This window comes from Protopterus annectens, chromosome 17.part0 (assembly GCF_019279795.1).
Source record: "Protopterus annectens isolate FY-2018-M chromosome 17.part0, PAN1.0, whole genome shotgun sequence".
Classification (NCBI taxonomy): Eukaryota; Metazoa; Chordata; order Ceratodontiformes; family Protopteridae; genus Protopterus; species Protopterus annectens.
The window spans coordinates 729,298,459-729,315,848 of NC_056751.1; the positions used below are offsets into that span (position 1 = coordinate 729,298,459).

At 45.1% G+C, this 17,390-nt stretch overlaps 1 protein-coding gene across 2 annotated transcripts in view; it reads right to left on the reverse strand.

Moving 5' to 3' along the window:
- Nucleotides 1–17,390, reverse strand: part of NCSTN (nicastrin) — an 876,107-nt gene that overhangs the window by 315,747 nt on the left and 542,970 nt on the right. For both annotated transcript variants that reach the window (XM_044059533.1, XM_044059532.1), the window contains exons 13-14: nt 14,348–14,443; nt 12,426–12,513 (exon numbers count right to left, since the gene is read on the reverse strand). In XM_044059533.1, the coding sequence (XP_043915468.1) occupies nt 12,426–12,513; nt 14,348–14,443 (184 nt within the window). The remainder of the gene's footprint in view (nt 1–12,425; nt 12,514–14,347; nt 14,444–17,390) is intronic.

The following is a 17,390-nucleotide window of genomic DNA, read 5'->3' on the forward strand; positions in this document are numbered from 1 at the left end:
ATGCAATATAATCCAAAATCAGTAGTTGCAAGCAAATAAACCATAGAAGGATAACCCAGTCAGGTTGTATGAAGAGGGTGTTAGGCCCCATGCCTTTACCAAGTGGGGAAGGAGGGAGGGAAACCTGTACTGCAGCTGTATTAGCACTCGAACATCTACATTTATGGTAGGTACAAAACTGTACTATGTTCATCGTGCATACAGCTGCAGTAATCACAGATGGGTAGAGTCCCAAAGCTACGCACAGGGTGGTAGGTACTAGGAGGAAAGTACAGTTTTGTACCTACCATAAATGTAGATGTTGGAGGGCTATTACAGCTGCAGTAATCACATATGGGTTTTCAGCCGTCAGGCGGTCCCTCGGTCGGCCGAATTCCAAAGTCTTGGTCCGGCGTCGGTTGTTGTCGCGTACTCTTCTGACGTCAGGAAGGCTAGAGTATATAAGACACAGCCGACGCCATCTTCTTCAGTCTTTCTTGCCCCAGATGTCAGGTGCCCCCAAAAGGAAGGCAATACATAAATAAATCTAATCCACAAAAGTAAGCAAATAAAACATAGCAGGATAACCCAGTCAGCAGGGATGAAGAGGTATTCAGACCCCAAGGTCTTACCAAGTGGGGAAGGAGGGTGGCAAACCTGTACTGCCGCTGTAATAGCGCTCGAACATCTACATTTATGGTAGGTACAAAACTGTACTATGTTCATCGTGCATTACAGCTGCAGTAATCACATATGGGTAGAATCCCAAAGCTATGCATAGGGTGGTAGGTACTATACGGCACTGGGTTGGGCTAGAATGCCCTGCAAAACTGCAGTGGCAAAGCCTGCTCTTGTTCTGGAGTATAAAGGCAGATGGTAGTGTTTTGTGAAGGTATGTACAAAACTCCAAGTGGCTGCCTCCAAGATATCTTTAGTAGGCACTCCTCTGAGGAATGCTGTAGAGGTGGCTGTGGCCCTGGTGGAGTGAGATCTGATACCAGTAGGGACAGGCTTTCCATGATAGGAATAACAAAAGCGTATGCAGTGACCAATCCACTTGGAAATGGTCTGTTTGGTAACAGGTTTCCCTTGACCCCCCACAGCATAGGACACAAGGAGTTGATCTGATTTTCTGAAGGATTTGGTTCTGTCCAAGTAATAACTTAGCTGCCTGTGGATGTCTAAAGAGTGAAGCAGCCTTTCCCCTTTGTTTTGAGGGTTAGGGTAAAAAGTAGGAAGGTGTATGGCCTGGTTTAAAGCTACCCTGGATACCACTTTAGGCATAAAGGAAGGGTTGGTACGGAGGGAAACCCTGTCCTGATGGAAGATGAGGAATGGCTGCACCGCCATGAGGGCCTGTAACTCAAACTCTACGAGCTGAAGTGATGGCCAGTAGAAAAGCTGTTTTCCAGGACAAATATTGTAACTCTGTTGAAGCAGCAGGTTCAAAGGGAGGTAATGTCAATTTTTCTAGTATGTAGTTAAGGTCCCAAGCTGGCACTGGCTGTTTCCTTGGAGGTCTTATGTTCTTAGCCCCTCTGAGAAACTGTCGTAAGAGTGGATGTGAGAATAAAGGAGGATCCATGTTGAATTCTGCAGAGATTGCTGAGGCATGTATTTTGATTGAGGAAAATGAAAGTCCATTGCTCAAAAGTTCAGCTAGGTACTGCAAAATCTGAGGCAGGTTCAATTTTCTAGGGTCCTGTCCCCTTTTTTCATTCCAACAGCAAAACCGCTTCCATTTTGCGGAGTAAGCTTTTCTAGTAGATGGTCTTCTGGCCTCCAAAATGACATCCTGCACCTCTTTGGAGAGTAGGGTCTGATGTGGTGTTAAGGAATTTTCCATGCAGCGAGACAGAGTTTTCAGTTGACTGTGAAGGGTTTTGAAATTGTTCTGAGTCAGGAGTAGAGGTGTTAGAGGCAGGGGCCACGGAGGAGTGTGCGTTAGGCTCCTCAGGAGTGGATACCAGTGTTGTCTCGGCCAGTCTGGAGCAATCAGTATCATCCTCGGCTTGTCTGTTCTTACTTTCAAAAGTACCTTGGGCAGAAGAGGTAGAGGTGGGAACGCAGAAACTGACCAAGTTGTCCATCTGAAGGAAAGAGCGTCCACTTTCCAGGCCTTTGGGTGGAAGGTCCTTGAGCAAAATCTTTTTAATTGATGGTTTTTGTGGGAGGCAAAAAGATCTATATCTGGCCTCCCCCACGCTTGAACAATCTCTGTAAACACCTGTGGATGTAGCTTCCATTCGTGAGGATCTGTCATATTTCTGCTCAGAGTGTCTGCCAGTGTGTTTTCCATTCCTGGCAAGTACTGTGCTTGAAGTTCTATTTGTCTTTCCAGAGCCAGGTTCCAAAGAGTCATGGTTAGTCTGCACAAGGGGTATGAATGAGTTCCTCCTTGTTTGTTTATGTACCACATTACTGTGGTGTTGTCTGTTCTTATGAGCAGTTGTCCTGGATGCAGGAATTCTCTGAACGCTGAGATTGCATTTATTACTGCCAGCATTTCTTTTTGATTGATGTGAAGGTGCTTTTCTTTTTGGGACCATCTGCCCTGAATGCACCTGTCCTTCATGTGCGCTCCCCAGGCGTAGTCTGAAGCATCTGTGGTTATGACTTGTGTTGCTTGAGGCTTGCAGAATGGGAGGCCTGTGTTTACTTGGCATGCTTGGGCCCACCATATGAATTCCTTTTGAAGACAGGGAATTATTGGAATAATCGCTTCCAAGCTGTGACTGTGTTGAGACCATAGATTTTTTAGGTACCATTGAAGTTTCCTCATGTGCAGCTTTGCGCATGGGATTAGAAGAATGCAAGATGCCATGAATCCCAGAGCCTGCAGGATTTTCCTTGCAGTAAGGCTGGTACTTTTTGCAAGTATTTTGAAGTACTGAGATAATTGCCCTTGTTTTTCTGGTGTAAGGTAAGCCATCTGGGTGTTTGTATCCAAGTTGGCACCCAGGAAGGTTATTTTCTGAGAAGGTGTTAGCTTTGATTTCTCCTTGTTGATGGTGTATCCCAGAGAAAGCAGTAACCGTGTCACATATGCCAGGTGTTTCAGAAGTATGTGTTTGCTGTCCGCTTGGATCAGGCAGTCGTCCAGATAAGGGTAAATTTGTATCCCTTGAAGTCTGCAGTATGCAATCACTGATGCCAGGCACTTGGTGAATACTCTGGGCGCAGTAGATAAGCCAAAGGGCAATGCATTGAATTGATAGTGGTTTGAACCTGCAAGAAATCTGAGGTATCTTCTGCAACTTTGTCTGATTGGGACATGCAGGTATGCCTCCTTGAGGTCCAATGTTACCAGCCAAAACCCCTTGCCCAGCATGGGAAGGAGTTGCTGTAATGTGAGCATCTTGAATTTTGGCACGAGAAGAAATGTGTTTAGGATGGATAAGTCCAGAATGGGTCTCCAGTCGCTTCCTTTTCTTGGCACCAGGAAAAGCCTTGAATAAAAACCTTGTGCTTGTTGGTGCGTAGGTACCTTTTGTATAGCCCTCATGTTTAGGAGCTTTGTAATTTGTAGTTGTGCCTCTACCCTTTGATTTTGTGGTAGATTTGGCATGCCTCTCATTTTTGGGAGAGTGTGAAAATGGAATTTGTAGCCTCTGTTTATAATGTCCAGAATCCATTTGTCTGTTGTAACAATATGCCAATTGTTTGCAAATAGTGCCAGTTTCCCTCCCAAAGGTGCTGCCAGTTGAATTTTGCTTGGCATGGAAATGAGGGAGTCATTGAGTCTGCTTCCTGTACTGTTGTGCACTGTCGTCACCACCTCTTGGTGTCGGAGATTGCCATTGTCTGCCTCTATAGGACCCTTGTGCTTGTCCTCTGCCCCTTCCGCGTCTGTATCTGCCTCTTTGGGGCTTGTCAGTGGCTGGAAAGGACCAGTTTTTTGAGGGCCAATTCCTACTAAACCGTGGTGGCTGGACCTGTAAGAAAGCTTTGACAGTTTGCATAGATTTTGCTTTTTCTTCCATTTTACGTAATATATCCTCAGCATTAGTACCAAAAAGAACATCCTTATGTAAAGGTGCATCCAGAATTTTTGCTTTCACATGGTCTGGCAGATTTTGTTCCCCAAGCCATGCATGTCTGCGAATGACTGATCCGGTGGCGGCCGCTCTGCTGGAGGCCTCTAGGGCATCATAACCACATTGTAAAGTGTGCTTACCCACTTGCTCTGCACTATGCATCATATCCTGCAACTCTTTTATATCTGGTTGTTCAGGTTGTGACATTTTGGTCTTTAATTGTGATAACAGGAATTGTTGATATTTAATCATATGAAACTGGCAGTTTAAGGCCCTCATGGCTAGGGTGGCCGAGGTATAAACCTTCTTACCCCACCTTTCTAGAGCTCTAGATTCCCTTTCAGCAGTAAGTGGATTCTTGGCCGTGGAGGCCTTAATTCCTTTAGGGCCTTGAGAAATAGTTTCAGGGTCTGCATTATGGCCTTTGTAAAGGAACTGATGAGAATTAGGTACTCTGTAGTACCTATCCGGCTTAACTGGTGCAGGAGGCAGAGAATCCGGATTAAGGCAAGCCTCCGAGTAAACATCATCCAATACCTCCAAAACAGGAGGAATAGCCAAAGGTCTATGCTGAGGTAACCAGAGAAATTCCCTAAGCCTTTTCTTAGAGTCTGAAAAGTCTTGGCCTTCCCAGTGGAAGTGCTCCCTCAAGGTGTGCAAGGTTTCCCCAAACGAAAAATCCTCAGGGGGGGATACAGAAGGGATAGACTGCTCTGCATCCGAATCCTCGAAAGGGGAATAAGAGTGTTCTTCAGCATCAGAATGTTCTGATAAAATGGATCCCTGGTCAGAAGAGGGAGAATCCTCCTCCACTCTGGGTCTCTTGTCCGGAGGGGCCTGGGAGCCTCTGATAAGAGTGATAAGATCCTCAGCCATTTTAAGCATGTGCTTCTTAGGCATGGGCCCAGGTGATGGGCCTTGTGTAGCCGGCCTAGTATGGTGCCTGGCTGTTTTGGATTTAGTGAAGGCCTTAATAGAGAAAGAGGATGAAGGCCTAAATACACCATGGGTGGATGTAGATCTGTCCACATTGGTAGGCTCGACATATGCAGGGGCTTCGGTTGTAGTCTGGGAAAGGGCCGAAGAACCAGCGGTCTCGGGTACAGAAGACCCCGCCGAGGGAGTGTCGTCGGTAGTCAGGGACTGCAAAGGTGTCTCACTGAGAACCGGACCACGTGGAGTCTGCTTCGGCGTGGTGTCGGTGGAGACCGCGGTCCTTTTCTTTGCGTTTTTTGGGCAAAGCGGTAGTCGGAGTATCCGACGACATTTTATAATTAAACGCTTTACCAAAAAAGTGTTGGGCGAACTCCGCCCGACGCTTGATAGTGCGTTTATTGAAGGTAGTGCAAAAGCGACAGCCCGAGACATCGTGGTCTGGGCCAAACAAGGTATGCAAAGGGAATGGAAATCCTTATGCGGTATTTGCTTCCCACAAGAAATACAATTATTAACTTTTTCTGACATCGGTCTGAGGCAAGAAAAGATTCCGCAACGGGGTACTTAGCTTTAATGAAGACTTCGGTTCCAAATATTTTCGTAATTCAGGAGCTGGCCGACCGCACTTGCGAACTGCTTCTGCTTCGGCACCGCGGCAAAAGACTGAAGATGGCGCCGCTGTGTCTTATATACTCTAGCCTTCCTGACGCCAGAAGAGTACGCGACAACAACCGACCAAGACTTTGGAATTCGGCCGACCGAGGGACCGCCTGACGGCTGAAAACCCATATGTGATTACTGCAGCTGTAATGCACGATGAACATCTGGGTTGAGCCAGAATGCCCTGCAACACAGCAGTGGCAAAGCCTGCTCTAGTTCTGAAATATAAAGGCAGGTGGTAGTGTTTTGTGAAGGTATGTACAGAACTCCAAGTGGCTGCCTCCAAAATATCTTTGGTAGGAACTCCTCTGAGGAAGGCTGTAGAGGTAGCTGTGGCCCTGGTGGAGTGTGATCTGATACCTGTAGGGACAGATTTCCCATGATAGGAATAACAAAACCGTATGCAGTGGCCTATCCACTTTGAAATAGTCTGCTTGGTAACTGGCTTCCCTTGAGCCCCTACAGCATAGGATACAAAGAGTTGTTCAGATTTCCTGAAGGACTTTGTTCTGTCCAAATAGTAACGTAGCTGCCTATGGATGTCTAAAGAATGTAGCAGCCTTTCCCCTTTGTTTTGAGGATTGGGGTAAAAGGTAGGTAGGTGTATGGCTTGATTTAAAGCTACCCTGGATACCACTTTAGGCATAAATGACGAGTTGGTACGAAGGGAAACCCTGTCCTGATGGAAGATGAGAAAGGGCTGCACCGCCATGAGGGCCTGTAGTTCCGAAACTCTACGAGCTGAAGTGATAGCCAGAAGGAAGGCTGTTTTCCAGGACAAATATTGCAAATCTGTTGAAGCAGCTGGTTCAAAAGGAGACAATGTTAATTTTTCTAGTATGTAATTAAGATCCCAGGCTGGTATTGGTTGTTTCCTTGGTAGTCTTATATTCTTAGCCCCTCTGAGGAACTGTCGTAAGAGTGGGTGAGAAAATAAAGGAGGATCCGTGTTGAATTCTGCAGAAATGGCTGAGGCATGGATTTTTATGGAAGAAAATGAAAGTCCACTGTTCAGCAGCTCAGCTAGATACTGTAATACCTGAGGCAAGTTCAGTTTTCTAGGGTCCTGGCCTTTTTTCTCATTCCAAGAGCAAAACCGCTTCCATTTTGCGGAGTAAGCTTTTCTAGTAGATGGCCTTCTGGCCTCCAAAATGACATCCTGCACCTCCTTGGAGAGTAGGGTCTGTTGTGGTATTAAGGAATTTTCCATGCAGCGAGACTGAGTGTTTTCAGCTGACTGTGAAGAGTTTTGTAGCGGTGCTGAGTAAGCAGAAGAGGCATTAGAGGCAGGGACCAGGGAGGAGTATGTGTTACGCTCCTCAGGAGTGGGTACCAGTGTTGCCTTGGCCAATCTGGAGCAATAAGTATCATCTTCGGTCTGTCTGCTCTTGCTTTCAAAAGCACCTTGGGCAGAAGAGGCAGAGGTGGGAATGCGTAAACTGTCCATGCTGTCCAACTGAATGAAAGGGCGTCCACTCTCCAGGCCTTTGGATGAAAGGTCCTCGAACAAAACTTTTCCAATTGATTCCTGTGGGAGGCAAAAAGATCTATGTCTGGCCTCCCCCACGCTTGGATTATTTCTGTAAACACCTGAGGATATAACTTCCATTCGTGTGGATCTGTCATATTTCTGCTTAGATTGTCTGCCAGCGTGTTTTCCAATCCTGGAAAGTACTGTGCTTGAAGTTCGATTTGCCATTCCAGAGCCAAGTTCCAAAGAGTCATGGCTAGTCTGCACAAGGGGTATGAATATGTTCCTCCTTGTTTGTTTATGTACCACATTACTGTGGTGTTGTCTGTTCTTATCAGTAATTGTCCTGGATGCAGGAAGTCCTTGAAAGCTGTAATTGCATTTATTACTGCTAGCATTTCTTTTTGATTGATGTGAAGGTGCTTTTCCTTTTGGGACCATTTGCCCTGAATGCACCTGTCCGTCATGTGCGCCCCCCAGGCGTAATCTGAGGCGTCTGTTGTGATGACTTGCTTTGCTTGGGGCTTGCAGAATGGGAGGCCTGTGTTTGCTTGACATGCTTGGGCCCACCATAGAAATTCCTTTTGCAAACATGGAATTATTGGTATTATTGTTTCCAAACTGTGACTGTGTTGAGACCATAGGTTTTTTAGGTACCATTGAAGTTTCCTCATATGCAGCTTTGCACATGGCATTAAAAGAATGCAAGATGCCATGAATCCCAGAGCCTGCAAGATTTTCCTTGCAGTAAGCCTGGTACATTTTGCTAGTATTTTGAAGTACTGAGTTAGTTGCCCCTGTTTTTCTGGCGTAAGGTAGGCCATCTGGGTGTTTGTGTCCAAGTTGGCACCCAGGAAAGTTATTTTCTGAGATGGTGTTAGCCTTGATTTCTCTTTGTTGATTGTGTATCCCAGAGAATGCAGTAACCATGTCACATATGCCAGATGTTCCAGAAGTATGTGCTTGCTGTCCGCTTGGATCAGGCAGTCGTCCAAATAAGGGTAAATTTGTATCCCTTGAAGTCTGCAGTAGGCAATCACTGATGCCAGGCACTTTGTGAATACTCTGGGCGCAGTAGATAAGCCAAAGGGCAATGCAGAGAATTGATAGTGGATTGAACCTGCAAGAAATCTGAAGTATCTTCTGCAGATTTGTCTGATTGGGACATGCAGGTATGCCTCCTTGAGGTCCAATGTTACCAGCCAAAACTCCTTGCCCAGCATGGGAAGAAGCTGCTGTAATGTGAGCATCTTGAATTTTGGTACGAGTAGAAATGTGTTTAGGATGGAGAAGTCCAAAATGGGTCTCCAGTCGGTTCCTTTCCTTGGTACCAGAAAAAGTCTTGAATAAAAACCTTGACCTTGTTCGTGAGTAGGTACCTCTTGAATAGCTCTCATGCTTATGAGCTTTGAAATTTGTAGTTGTGCCTCTGCCCTTTGATTTTGTGGCAGGTTTGGCATGCCTCTCATTTTTGGAAGAGTGTGGAATTGAAATTTGTAGCCTCTGTTTATAATGTCCAGGATCCATTTGTCTGTTGTGACAATATGCCAATTGCTTGCAAATAATGCTAGCTTTCCTCCCAAAGGTGCTGCCAGCTAAGACGTGCTTGGCATGGAAATGAGGGAGTCATTGGGTTTGCTTCCTGTATTGTTGTGCACCGTCTTCGCCACCTCTTGGTGCTGGAGTTTGCCATTGTCGGCCTCTATATGATCCTTGTGATTGTCCTCTGCCCCTTGTGCGTCTGTATCTACCTCTTTGGGGCTTGTCAGTGGCTGGAAAGGACCAGTTTTTTGAAGGCCAATTTCTGCAAAAACGTGGTGGTTGGACCTGTAAAAAAGCTTTGACAGTTTGCATAGATTTGGCTTTTTCTTCCATTTTCCGTAGTATCTCCTCAGCATTAGTACCAAACAGCACATCCTTTTGTAAAGGAGCATCTAGAAGTTTAGCTTTCACATGGTCAGGCAAGTTTTGTTCCCTAAGCCAGGTGTGTCTGCGAATGACTGATCCTGTAGCAGCCGCTCTACTTGAGGCCTCTAGGGCATCATAACCACATTGTAAGGTGTGTTTACCAACTTGCTCTGCACTATGCATCATATCCTGTAACTCCTTCAAATCTGGTTGTTCAGGTTGAGACATTTTATTCCTTAATTGTGATGACAGGAACTGTTGATATTTAAGCATATGAAACTGACAATTTAAGGCCCTCATGGTTAGGGTGGCTGAGGTATATACCTTTTTACCCCACCTTTCTAAAGATCTTGACTCTCTTTCTGCAGGAAGTGGATTCTTGGCAGTGGAGGCCTTCAATCCCTTGGGGCCTTGTGAAATGGTTTCAGGGTCAGCATTATGGCTTTTGAAGAGAAATTGGTGAGAGTTAGGTACTCTGTAGTACCTATCAGGTTTGACTGGTGCAGGAGGCAGAGAATCCGGGTTAAGGCAAGCCTCCGAATAAACATCATCAAGTATGTCCAAAACAGGAGGTATCGCCAGAGGTCTGTGTTGAGGTAACAAAAGAAATTCCCTAAGTCTTTTCTTAGAATCTGAAAAGTCTTGGCCTTCCCAATGGAAGTGTTCCCTCAAAGTGTGCAAGGTTTCCCCAAAGGAAAAATCCTCAGGAGGAGATACAGAAGGAATGGACTGCTCTGCATCCGAATCCTCAAAAAGGGAGTAAGAGTGTTCCTCTACATCAGAATGTTCTGATAAAATGGATCCCTGATCAGAAGAGGGAGAATCTTCCTCCACTCTGGGTCTCTTGTCTGGAGGGGGTTGAGAACCCCTGATAAGAGTAATTAAATCCTCAGCCATTTTAAGCATCTGTTTTTTAGGCATGGGGCCTGGAGATGGGCCCTGTGCAACAGGCCTTTTGGGATGCCTGGCTGCCTTGGATTTAGTAAAGGCCTTAATAGAAAAAGAAGATGAGGGTCTAAAGACACCATGGGTGGAAGTGGACCTGTCCACATTAGTAGGCTCAACATTAGCAAAGGCTTCGGTGGGAAAGGGCCGAAGTACCAGCGGTCTCGGGTACAGAGGACACCGCCAAAGGAGTGTCGTCGGTAGTCAGGGACTGCAAAGGCGTCTCGCTGAGAACCGGACCACGTGTAGCCTGTTTTGGCGTGGTGTCGGCGGGGACCGCGGGCCTCGCGTGTTGGTCCTTGTCCTTGCGTTTTTTGGACAAAACGGTAGTCTGAGTATCCGACGACATTTTATAATCAAAGGCTTTACCAAAATAGTGTTGGGCGAACTCCGCCCGACGCTTAATTGTGCGCTTATTGAAGGTAGCGCAAAAGCGACAGCCCGAGACGTCGTGGTCTGGGCCTAAACAAGGTATGCAGAGGGAATGGAAATCCTTATGCGGTATTTGCTTCCCACAAGAAATACAATTATTAACTTTTTCTGACATCGGTCTGAGGCAAGAAAAATTTCCCCAACGGGGTACTTAGCTTTAATGAAGACTTCGGTTTCCAATATTTCCATAATTCAGGAGCTGGCCGACCGGCACTTGCGAACTGCTTCTGCTTCGGGCACCGCGCGGCAAAAAAGACTGAAGAACATGGCGTCGGCTGTGTCTTATATACTCCGGCCTCACTGACGTCAGGAGAGAAAGCGACAACAACCGACGCCGGACCTAGACTTTGGAATTCGGCCGACCGAGGGACCGCCTGACGGCAGAAAACCCATCTGTGATTACTGCAGCTGTATGCACGATGAACATCTGGATTTAGACTAGATTCTAAGTAAACATCATCCACAATGTCTAAAACTGGAGGGATAGCAAGTGGTCTGTGTTGGGAGAGTAAAAGAAACTCTCGGAGCCTTTTCTTTGAGTCTGAGTAGTCCTGACCTTCCCAGTGGAAATGTTCCCTCATGGTATGTAAGGTTTCCCCAAAGGAATAGTCTTCAGGGGGAGAAGCTGAGGGAATGGAATCTTCAGCATCAGAATCTTCATAAGGTGGAAAGGAGTAATCCTGTTCCTCAGAGCAGCCTGAGGAAATAGACACTTGATCAGAGGAGGCATAATCCTCTTCTTGTCTAGGCCTTTTGACTGGGGGGGGGTTGGGAACCCCTGATTAAAGAAATCAAATCTTCAGCCATTTTAAGCATCTGTTTCTTTATCATGGGGCCTTGAACTGAAGACTGAACTGCAGTCTTTTTTGGTTTAAGAGGAGTCTTAAGCTTAGCATAAGATTTTATGGTGAGAGTAGTCTGTCTGAAGACACCTTCTGTAACCGAAGGTGTTTCCACAGCACCGGCTTCTCCTTCTGCAATGTTGTCGGTAGGGCCTAAAGAAAATGGCTGCGTCAGCCTAGAACTCTCTGCTTGAGAATCCGAAGCGGTCTGGGGTTCCAATTCTGCGGTCGCTAGAGGTTGCATAGGTGCCTCACTGAAAACAGGAGAACCGGCGACCAGCCCAGCCGAGGCCTCGGAGTCTGGCTTGGATCTAGGCTGCATGTCTTTATCTTTGCGTTTTTTATGCACGCCGGTAGTCGGTTGCTCTGACGGCATAGTGTAATTAAATTTTCTACTGAAGTAGTGTCATGCGAAATCAAAGCGTCGCTTTATAGTTCGCTTATTGAACCTAGCACAAAACCGACAACCAGTGATGTCGTGGTCTGGGCCTAGGCAAGGTATACAATAAGAATGAATGTCCTCATCAGGTATTTGCTTCCCACAAGAAATACAATTGTTAACTTTTTCTGACATCGGACTGAGGCAAGAAAAGGTTCCCCAACGGGGTACTTAGCTTTGAAGGCTTCGGACTGAAATTCGATTCGAAAATCTCAGGTGTTGGCCGACCAGCACTTGTGAACTGCATCTGCTTCAGGCACCGCGCGGCAAGAAAGACTGGAGAAAATGGCGTTGGATGCCTCTTATATACCCCTGGCGCATTGATGTCACGGAAGAAGCAACAGCAACCGACGCCGGACCAAGACTTTGGAATTCAGGCCGACTGCGGGGCCGCCTGACGACAGGATAACCCAAGTGTGATGACTGCAGCAGGGTAACACGATGAACATCCTCATTCTACAGCTTTACCTCACTTCAGGATTATTATTAATAAGGTGACCTCATTCTACAGCTTTACCTCACTGCAGGATTATATTAATAAGGTGACCTCATTCTACAGCTTTACCTCACTGCAGGATTATTATTAATAAGGTGACCTCATTCTACAGCTTTACCTCACTGCAGGATTATTATTAATAAGGTGACCTCATTCTACAGCTTTACCTCACTGCAGGATTATTATTAATAAGGTGACCTCATTATTTCCATGGTGGGCATTTTATTCAGGCTCTGTTAAATTGCAATGCATAATAACAAGGCTGATGACAGACACTTACCAAGCAATCGGACTGAGTCGTCTGTCATAACAGATCGGAACCAAGTGTTATTGGGCTGGACAAGGAAACCATACAGCAGTCGCGACACCTAAGAAGAGAAAAAAAGATCTACTTGGCAACAATGGTTTTGCTTTCCAATGTATCAAATAGCTACTCCTTTAATTAGTTACTCTAAATGTGCTTTCAATGCAGGAACTTTTACACTGTTAAATATAGTCAGACATTGCTGTGGTTATCATTAAACTGATAACTGGATAATATTAAACAGCAAATACATAAAAGCTTTAAAAAGTTATTTTTGAGGAATACCATGCAGCTTCACACAACTTCTTTTGAAAGGAATTACTAACCTTCTTGGCTCCATGGCACAGTGAATTAGAGCTATGACAACAACTCAGACAACCCAACTTTGATTAATGGCTCGGGGCTGACAAGGGAGGACAGGCAGTTTGTCTATCCCAGGTGAGGCAGTACATCCAGTTGCTGCAATGGTGGTGAAAAGTGTAGTAGAGGAACAAGGATGTGCACCATGCACTGTCAGGCCAGTGACAAAATCCTTCATGGGACATGCATGCAGCAAGCAAGGGTTGGGGGATAAATACTGCAGCCTCTTGTGGTGACACAGGTGAAGACACAAGCTGATGATGGATAAGAGTTAGGCTAGACAGATAACCCTCTCCCCCACCAAGTTCCACCTTCTGGATGGCATGGGGGAGTGGGCTGCCAGCAGGTTTTTGGGCTTTGGAACAATTAAGGTCAAGCCCTTAAATGCAAGTGGCCTTAATATGTGCTTAGTGAAATCAGACCCTCACCTCAAGCCACCAAGATGAGCATGTTTATCCATTCTTTAAACAAGGAACACTTTGTGGGAGGTAGGGGGAGCACAAGCCAACTTTACCCTCTGTCTGGATGACAGTTCCCAACAGTTGGTTCTCACTCCACAAAGCAAAGAGCTGTCAGCTTTCAGACAATGAATGGGTTCCACATTAAAAGGGAAGCAACCGATGATCAGTAAGAAGCGAGGCAAAGAAAGCATATACAATGTTATTAATAATGCTTGTGATATGAAACCTCTATGTTTCAAGTCCTCCATTAAAAAAAAAAAAAAACCAACAAAAGGAAAATATATAATTTACCAACATAGCACCCCTAACTAAAATACAAGTTTTTTCACTAACAGAAAATCTGAACCAAAATCCAATCACTAAAACAGAAATAAAAAGCATTATTGTCTCAGTTTATGCTAAGTAACTGTCTACAAAAGTTACTTTTTGAAAGAAAAGCACAATAAAAAGCAATTTAAAACAATATGCCAGCTCCACAGATGTAAAATAAACAGAATTTCTACAAAGAAAAAAAAAATGCATTCAATTACCTTACACCACTTTAAACTGACAGAAATAAAATCACGCCATTTAAAAGTATGTTACAGTCTCGAGACAGTCCATTAAAACACAGCACTCCTAGCTTTAAAATAAATTTCCTGAAAAGGAAAATAAATCAACAACAAAATTAAGAAAATGGAAGTTTTTCCCCCAAGGGAACTTATCTGCCCAGCAAAGGAAAGCACAAGCCGACTGTCGATCTCTGAAAGCATCAATGGAGCATACTCTTATGCGGCAATAAAGCTCTGAATGGCTTTGCACCCAAACTTATCTTTTAGTCAGCTCAGCTCAAGCTGCCTGACAGTTTGTGATAGGTGTGGGAAGGTACCCCAAAGCTTTGAAATTGGCCGGCTTGGTAGGACATAAGCTATACAGCTAAGGTTTCTGCAACAGTGAACAATATGATGAACATCAATCTGTTTAAAAATTGCATAAAGAAAGCATTATTAAGTACGCAATACATGCTGGGATAACACTGCTACATCCTATCTCACAATAAAGCAGTAAAATGAATGAAAAACTAAACAGAACACTTACAGTTGATTCTTCAGCTTTCACAGAAGAAACATTTCCTTTGCCACCAGCCAGCATATAAAGACCTCTCGCAACTACAGTGGCAACTTCTGAAACAGACTAAAAATGAAAGACCATGATTGTGAAACTAAGAAAAAAAAAGCTTGGTTGCATTACTAACATTAAAGTGGAAATAAAATACCAAAAAGAAAAACAATTCAAGAAAACACAGATGGAAGATATTCAGTCCAGCTTTAGCAAGAGCATATAAAAATATCATGGAACAGCATAAATGGATTTCAGTTTGGTAGCAAGTTTATTACACATTTTACAAACGCATACTATTTGTAAAATTCATAATTTTACATGGTTTACATACAAAATATCTGTAAAAATCATAATCACTATATAAATATGGAAAAAGTACAAGCTACATTCAAAGCAGGAGATCTAATACGCATAAGGCAGGTGGGTTGCGGTTTCAAATCAGTGCAAAAACTGCTTATTGCTGTGGTCATCTCCATAGTATGACATGAAAGGCATGCCTCCCCGCCTTCCTTTAACAGATTCTACATCACCATTGATTCCTTGGATGTTCTTAGCAATCCTCCTTGCTAAGGCACTGTCATTTACTTGGGCATAAAGTACAGTTGTGCACACTTACCATAAATGTACATGTTCGAGTGTATTCACTGTTGCAGTCATCACATTTGGGTTATCTGCCTGCAGGTAGCCCTCAGCCGGCCTGAATACCAGAGTCTTCGGATTTCTACATCAGATGCTGTCACTTCTTCCCTGACGTCAGGGGTATAAAACATGCAACCGACGCCATTACATCAGTTTTTCTTGCCCAGATGTCAGGTGCCACCACAATAGGAAGCAATTATATAGTATGGTACACCCCCATCAAAAAGCAAATACACAAGAAAAAATAAATATACCAACAAGAAGGAAAGGTAGAGCCAAGAGAAGTCAGTGGGCTGGAGGGAGGATAACCAGGACTGCAACAGTGAATACACTCAAACATCTACATTTATGGCAAGTGTACACAACTGTACAATGTTCTTCATGTTTCACTGTTGCAGTCATCACATTTGGGTTGATTCCCAAAGCTAAGGAAGGGAGGAGGAAGTTAAAGAGCATTAGGGTCAGCTATTAAGCTCTATTAAGCTCTGCAAGACTGCAGTGGCAAATCCAGCTCTGGATTTAGAAAGGATAGGCATGTGGTAATGCTTGATGAAGGTATGTACAGAGCTCCAGGTAGCAGCTTCTAGGATGTCCCTGGTAGGGTCTCCTCTGAGAAATGCCACAGAGGTAGATGCAGCCCTGGTGGAATATGATCTTATCCCCTGTGGGGTGGGTTTTTCCATGGTGCTTGTAGCAGAAGTGAATGCAGTGGGCTATCCATTTGGAAATGGTTTGCTTTGAAATGGCCTACCCCTCCGCCCCTGCAGCAAAGCCAACTAGCAGCTGTTCAGATTTTCTGAGAGGCTTAGTCCTGTCCAACTAGAATCTAAGTTGTCTGTACACGTCCAGAGGGTGCAGTATTCGTTCCCTTTTGTTTTGTGGATTAGGGAAAAAAATGGGCAAATGAATGGACTGATTTAGGGCCACACTAGACACCACCTTGGACATAAAGGAAGGATTAGTCCTGAGGGAAACCCTGTCCGCATGGAAGATAATGAAGGGTTCCACTGCCATGAGGGCCTGTAATTCAGACACTCTTCTTGCTGAAGTGATGGCTAGAAGGAAGGCTGTTTTCTAAGAAAGAAATTTCAACTCTGCTGTTGCAGCTGGCACAAAGGGGGGAAAGAGTGAGCTTTTCCAATACAAAGTTAAAGTCCCAGGCTGGAGTGGGGGCTCTCCCTGGGGGGGGGGGTCTTAAATTTTTGGCCTAAGGAATTGTTTTAGCAAGGGGTGAGAGAAGAGGGGTGGCTCAGTATTATAACGTGCTGAAATGGCAGAGGCATGAATTTTAATTGATGAGAAGGGCAGGCCCTTACAGAGCATTTCTGTTAAGTAGTCTAGAATATGAGGTAAGCTGGGCACTGTTGTGCCCATCCCCTGAGCCTGGCTCCAGGAACAGTATCTTCTCCACTTTTCAGCATATAATTTTCTAGTTCTATGCCTCCTTGCCTCCAGAATGATATCCAGCACCTGCTTACTGAGGGATGCTAGAGGAGTGCTCAAGGAATTAGCCAGGCTGCAAGGTTCAGGGTTTGAAGCTGAGGGTGAAGAATCTGGCCTGCCTGCTGGGACAGCAGGGAAGGGGTTTGAGGCAGGTGCCATGGTTGTAGCAGTGTCATACTGTACAAGAGGGGTACAAGTGGTGTGGCCAGTCTGGTGCAATCAGATCTTTAGTAGAACCTTTGAGAGGAGAGGCAGAGGGGGAAGGCATAAACTGAGAGGCTTTCCCAGGTAAAGGACAGGGCATCCACTTTCCAAGCTTGACTGTGGGGAATTCTTGTGCAGAATTTGTTCAACTGGCAGTTCTGAGGGGAGGCAAACAGGTCTACCTCTGGAGTCTCCCATTTGTTCCTCAAGAGGTTGAATATTTTGGGTTCTAGTTTCCATTCATGAGAGTCCATGAGATTTCTGCTTAAGTTGTCTGCCAGTGAATTTAGTTTGCCTGGCAGGAATTATGCTTGTAGGTGTACTTGGTAGCTCAAGGCTGTGTTCCACAGAGCCATGGTTAGTCTGCAGAGAGGGTACGAGTGGGTTCTCCCCTGCTTGTTTATGTACCACATAACTGTAGTGTCTGTCTTTACCAATAGTTGTCCTGAAAAAATACGGTCTTTGAAGGCTGTCAGAGCATTCTTAGCTAACATTTCTTTCTGACTGATATATGCAGGTGCATCTGTCTCGGGTCCCAATTGCCCTGAACGCACTGCCCTGCCATGTGAGCCCCCCATGCATAGTCTGATGAGTCTGTTGTTGGGGTTTGGGCAGCAGGGGGTAGAGTAAAAGGGAGTCCCTTGTTGAAGTAGCAGGCCTCTGCCCATCAAAGGAACTCTGTCTTCATACAAGGAATGATAGAAATCATTGTTTCCAGGTCCTGAGAATGTTG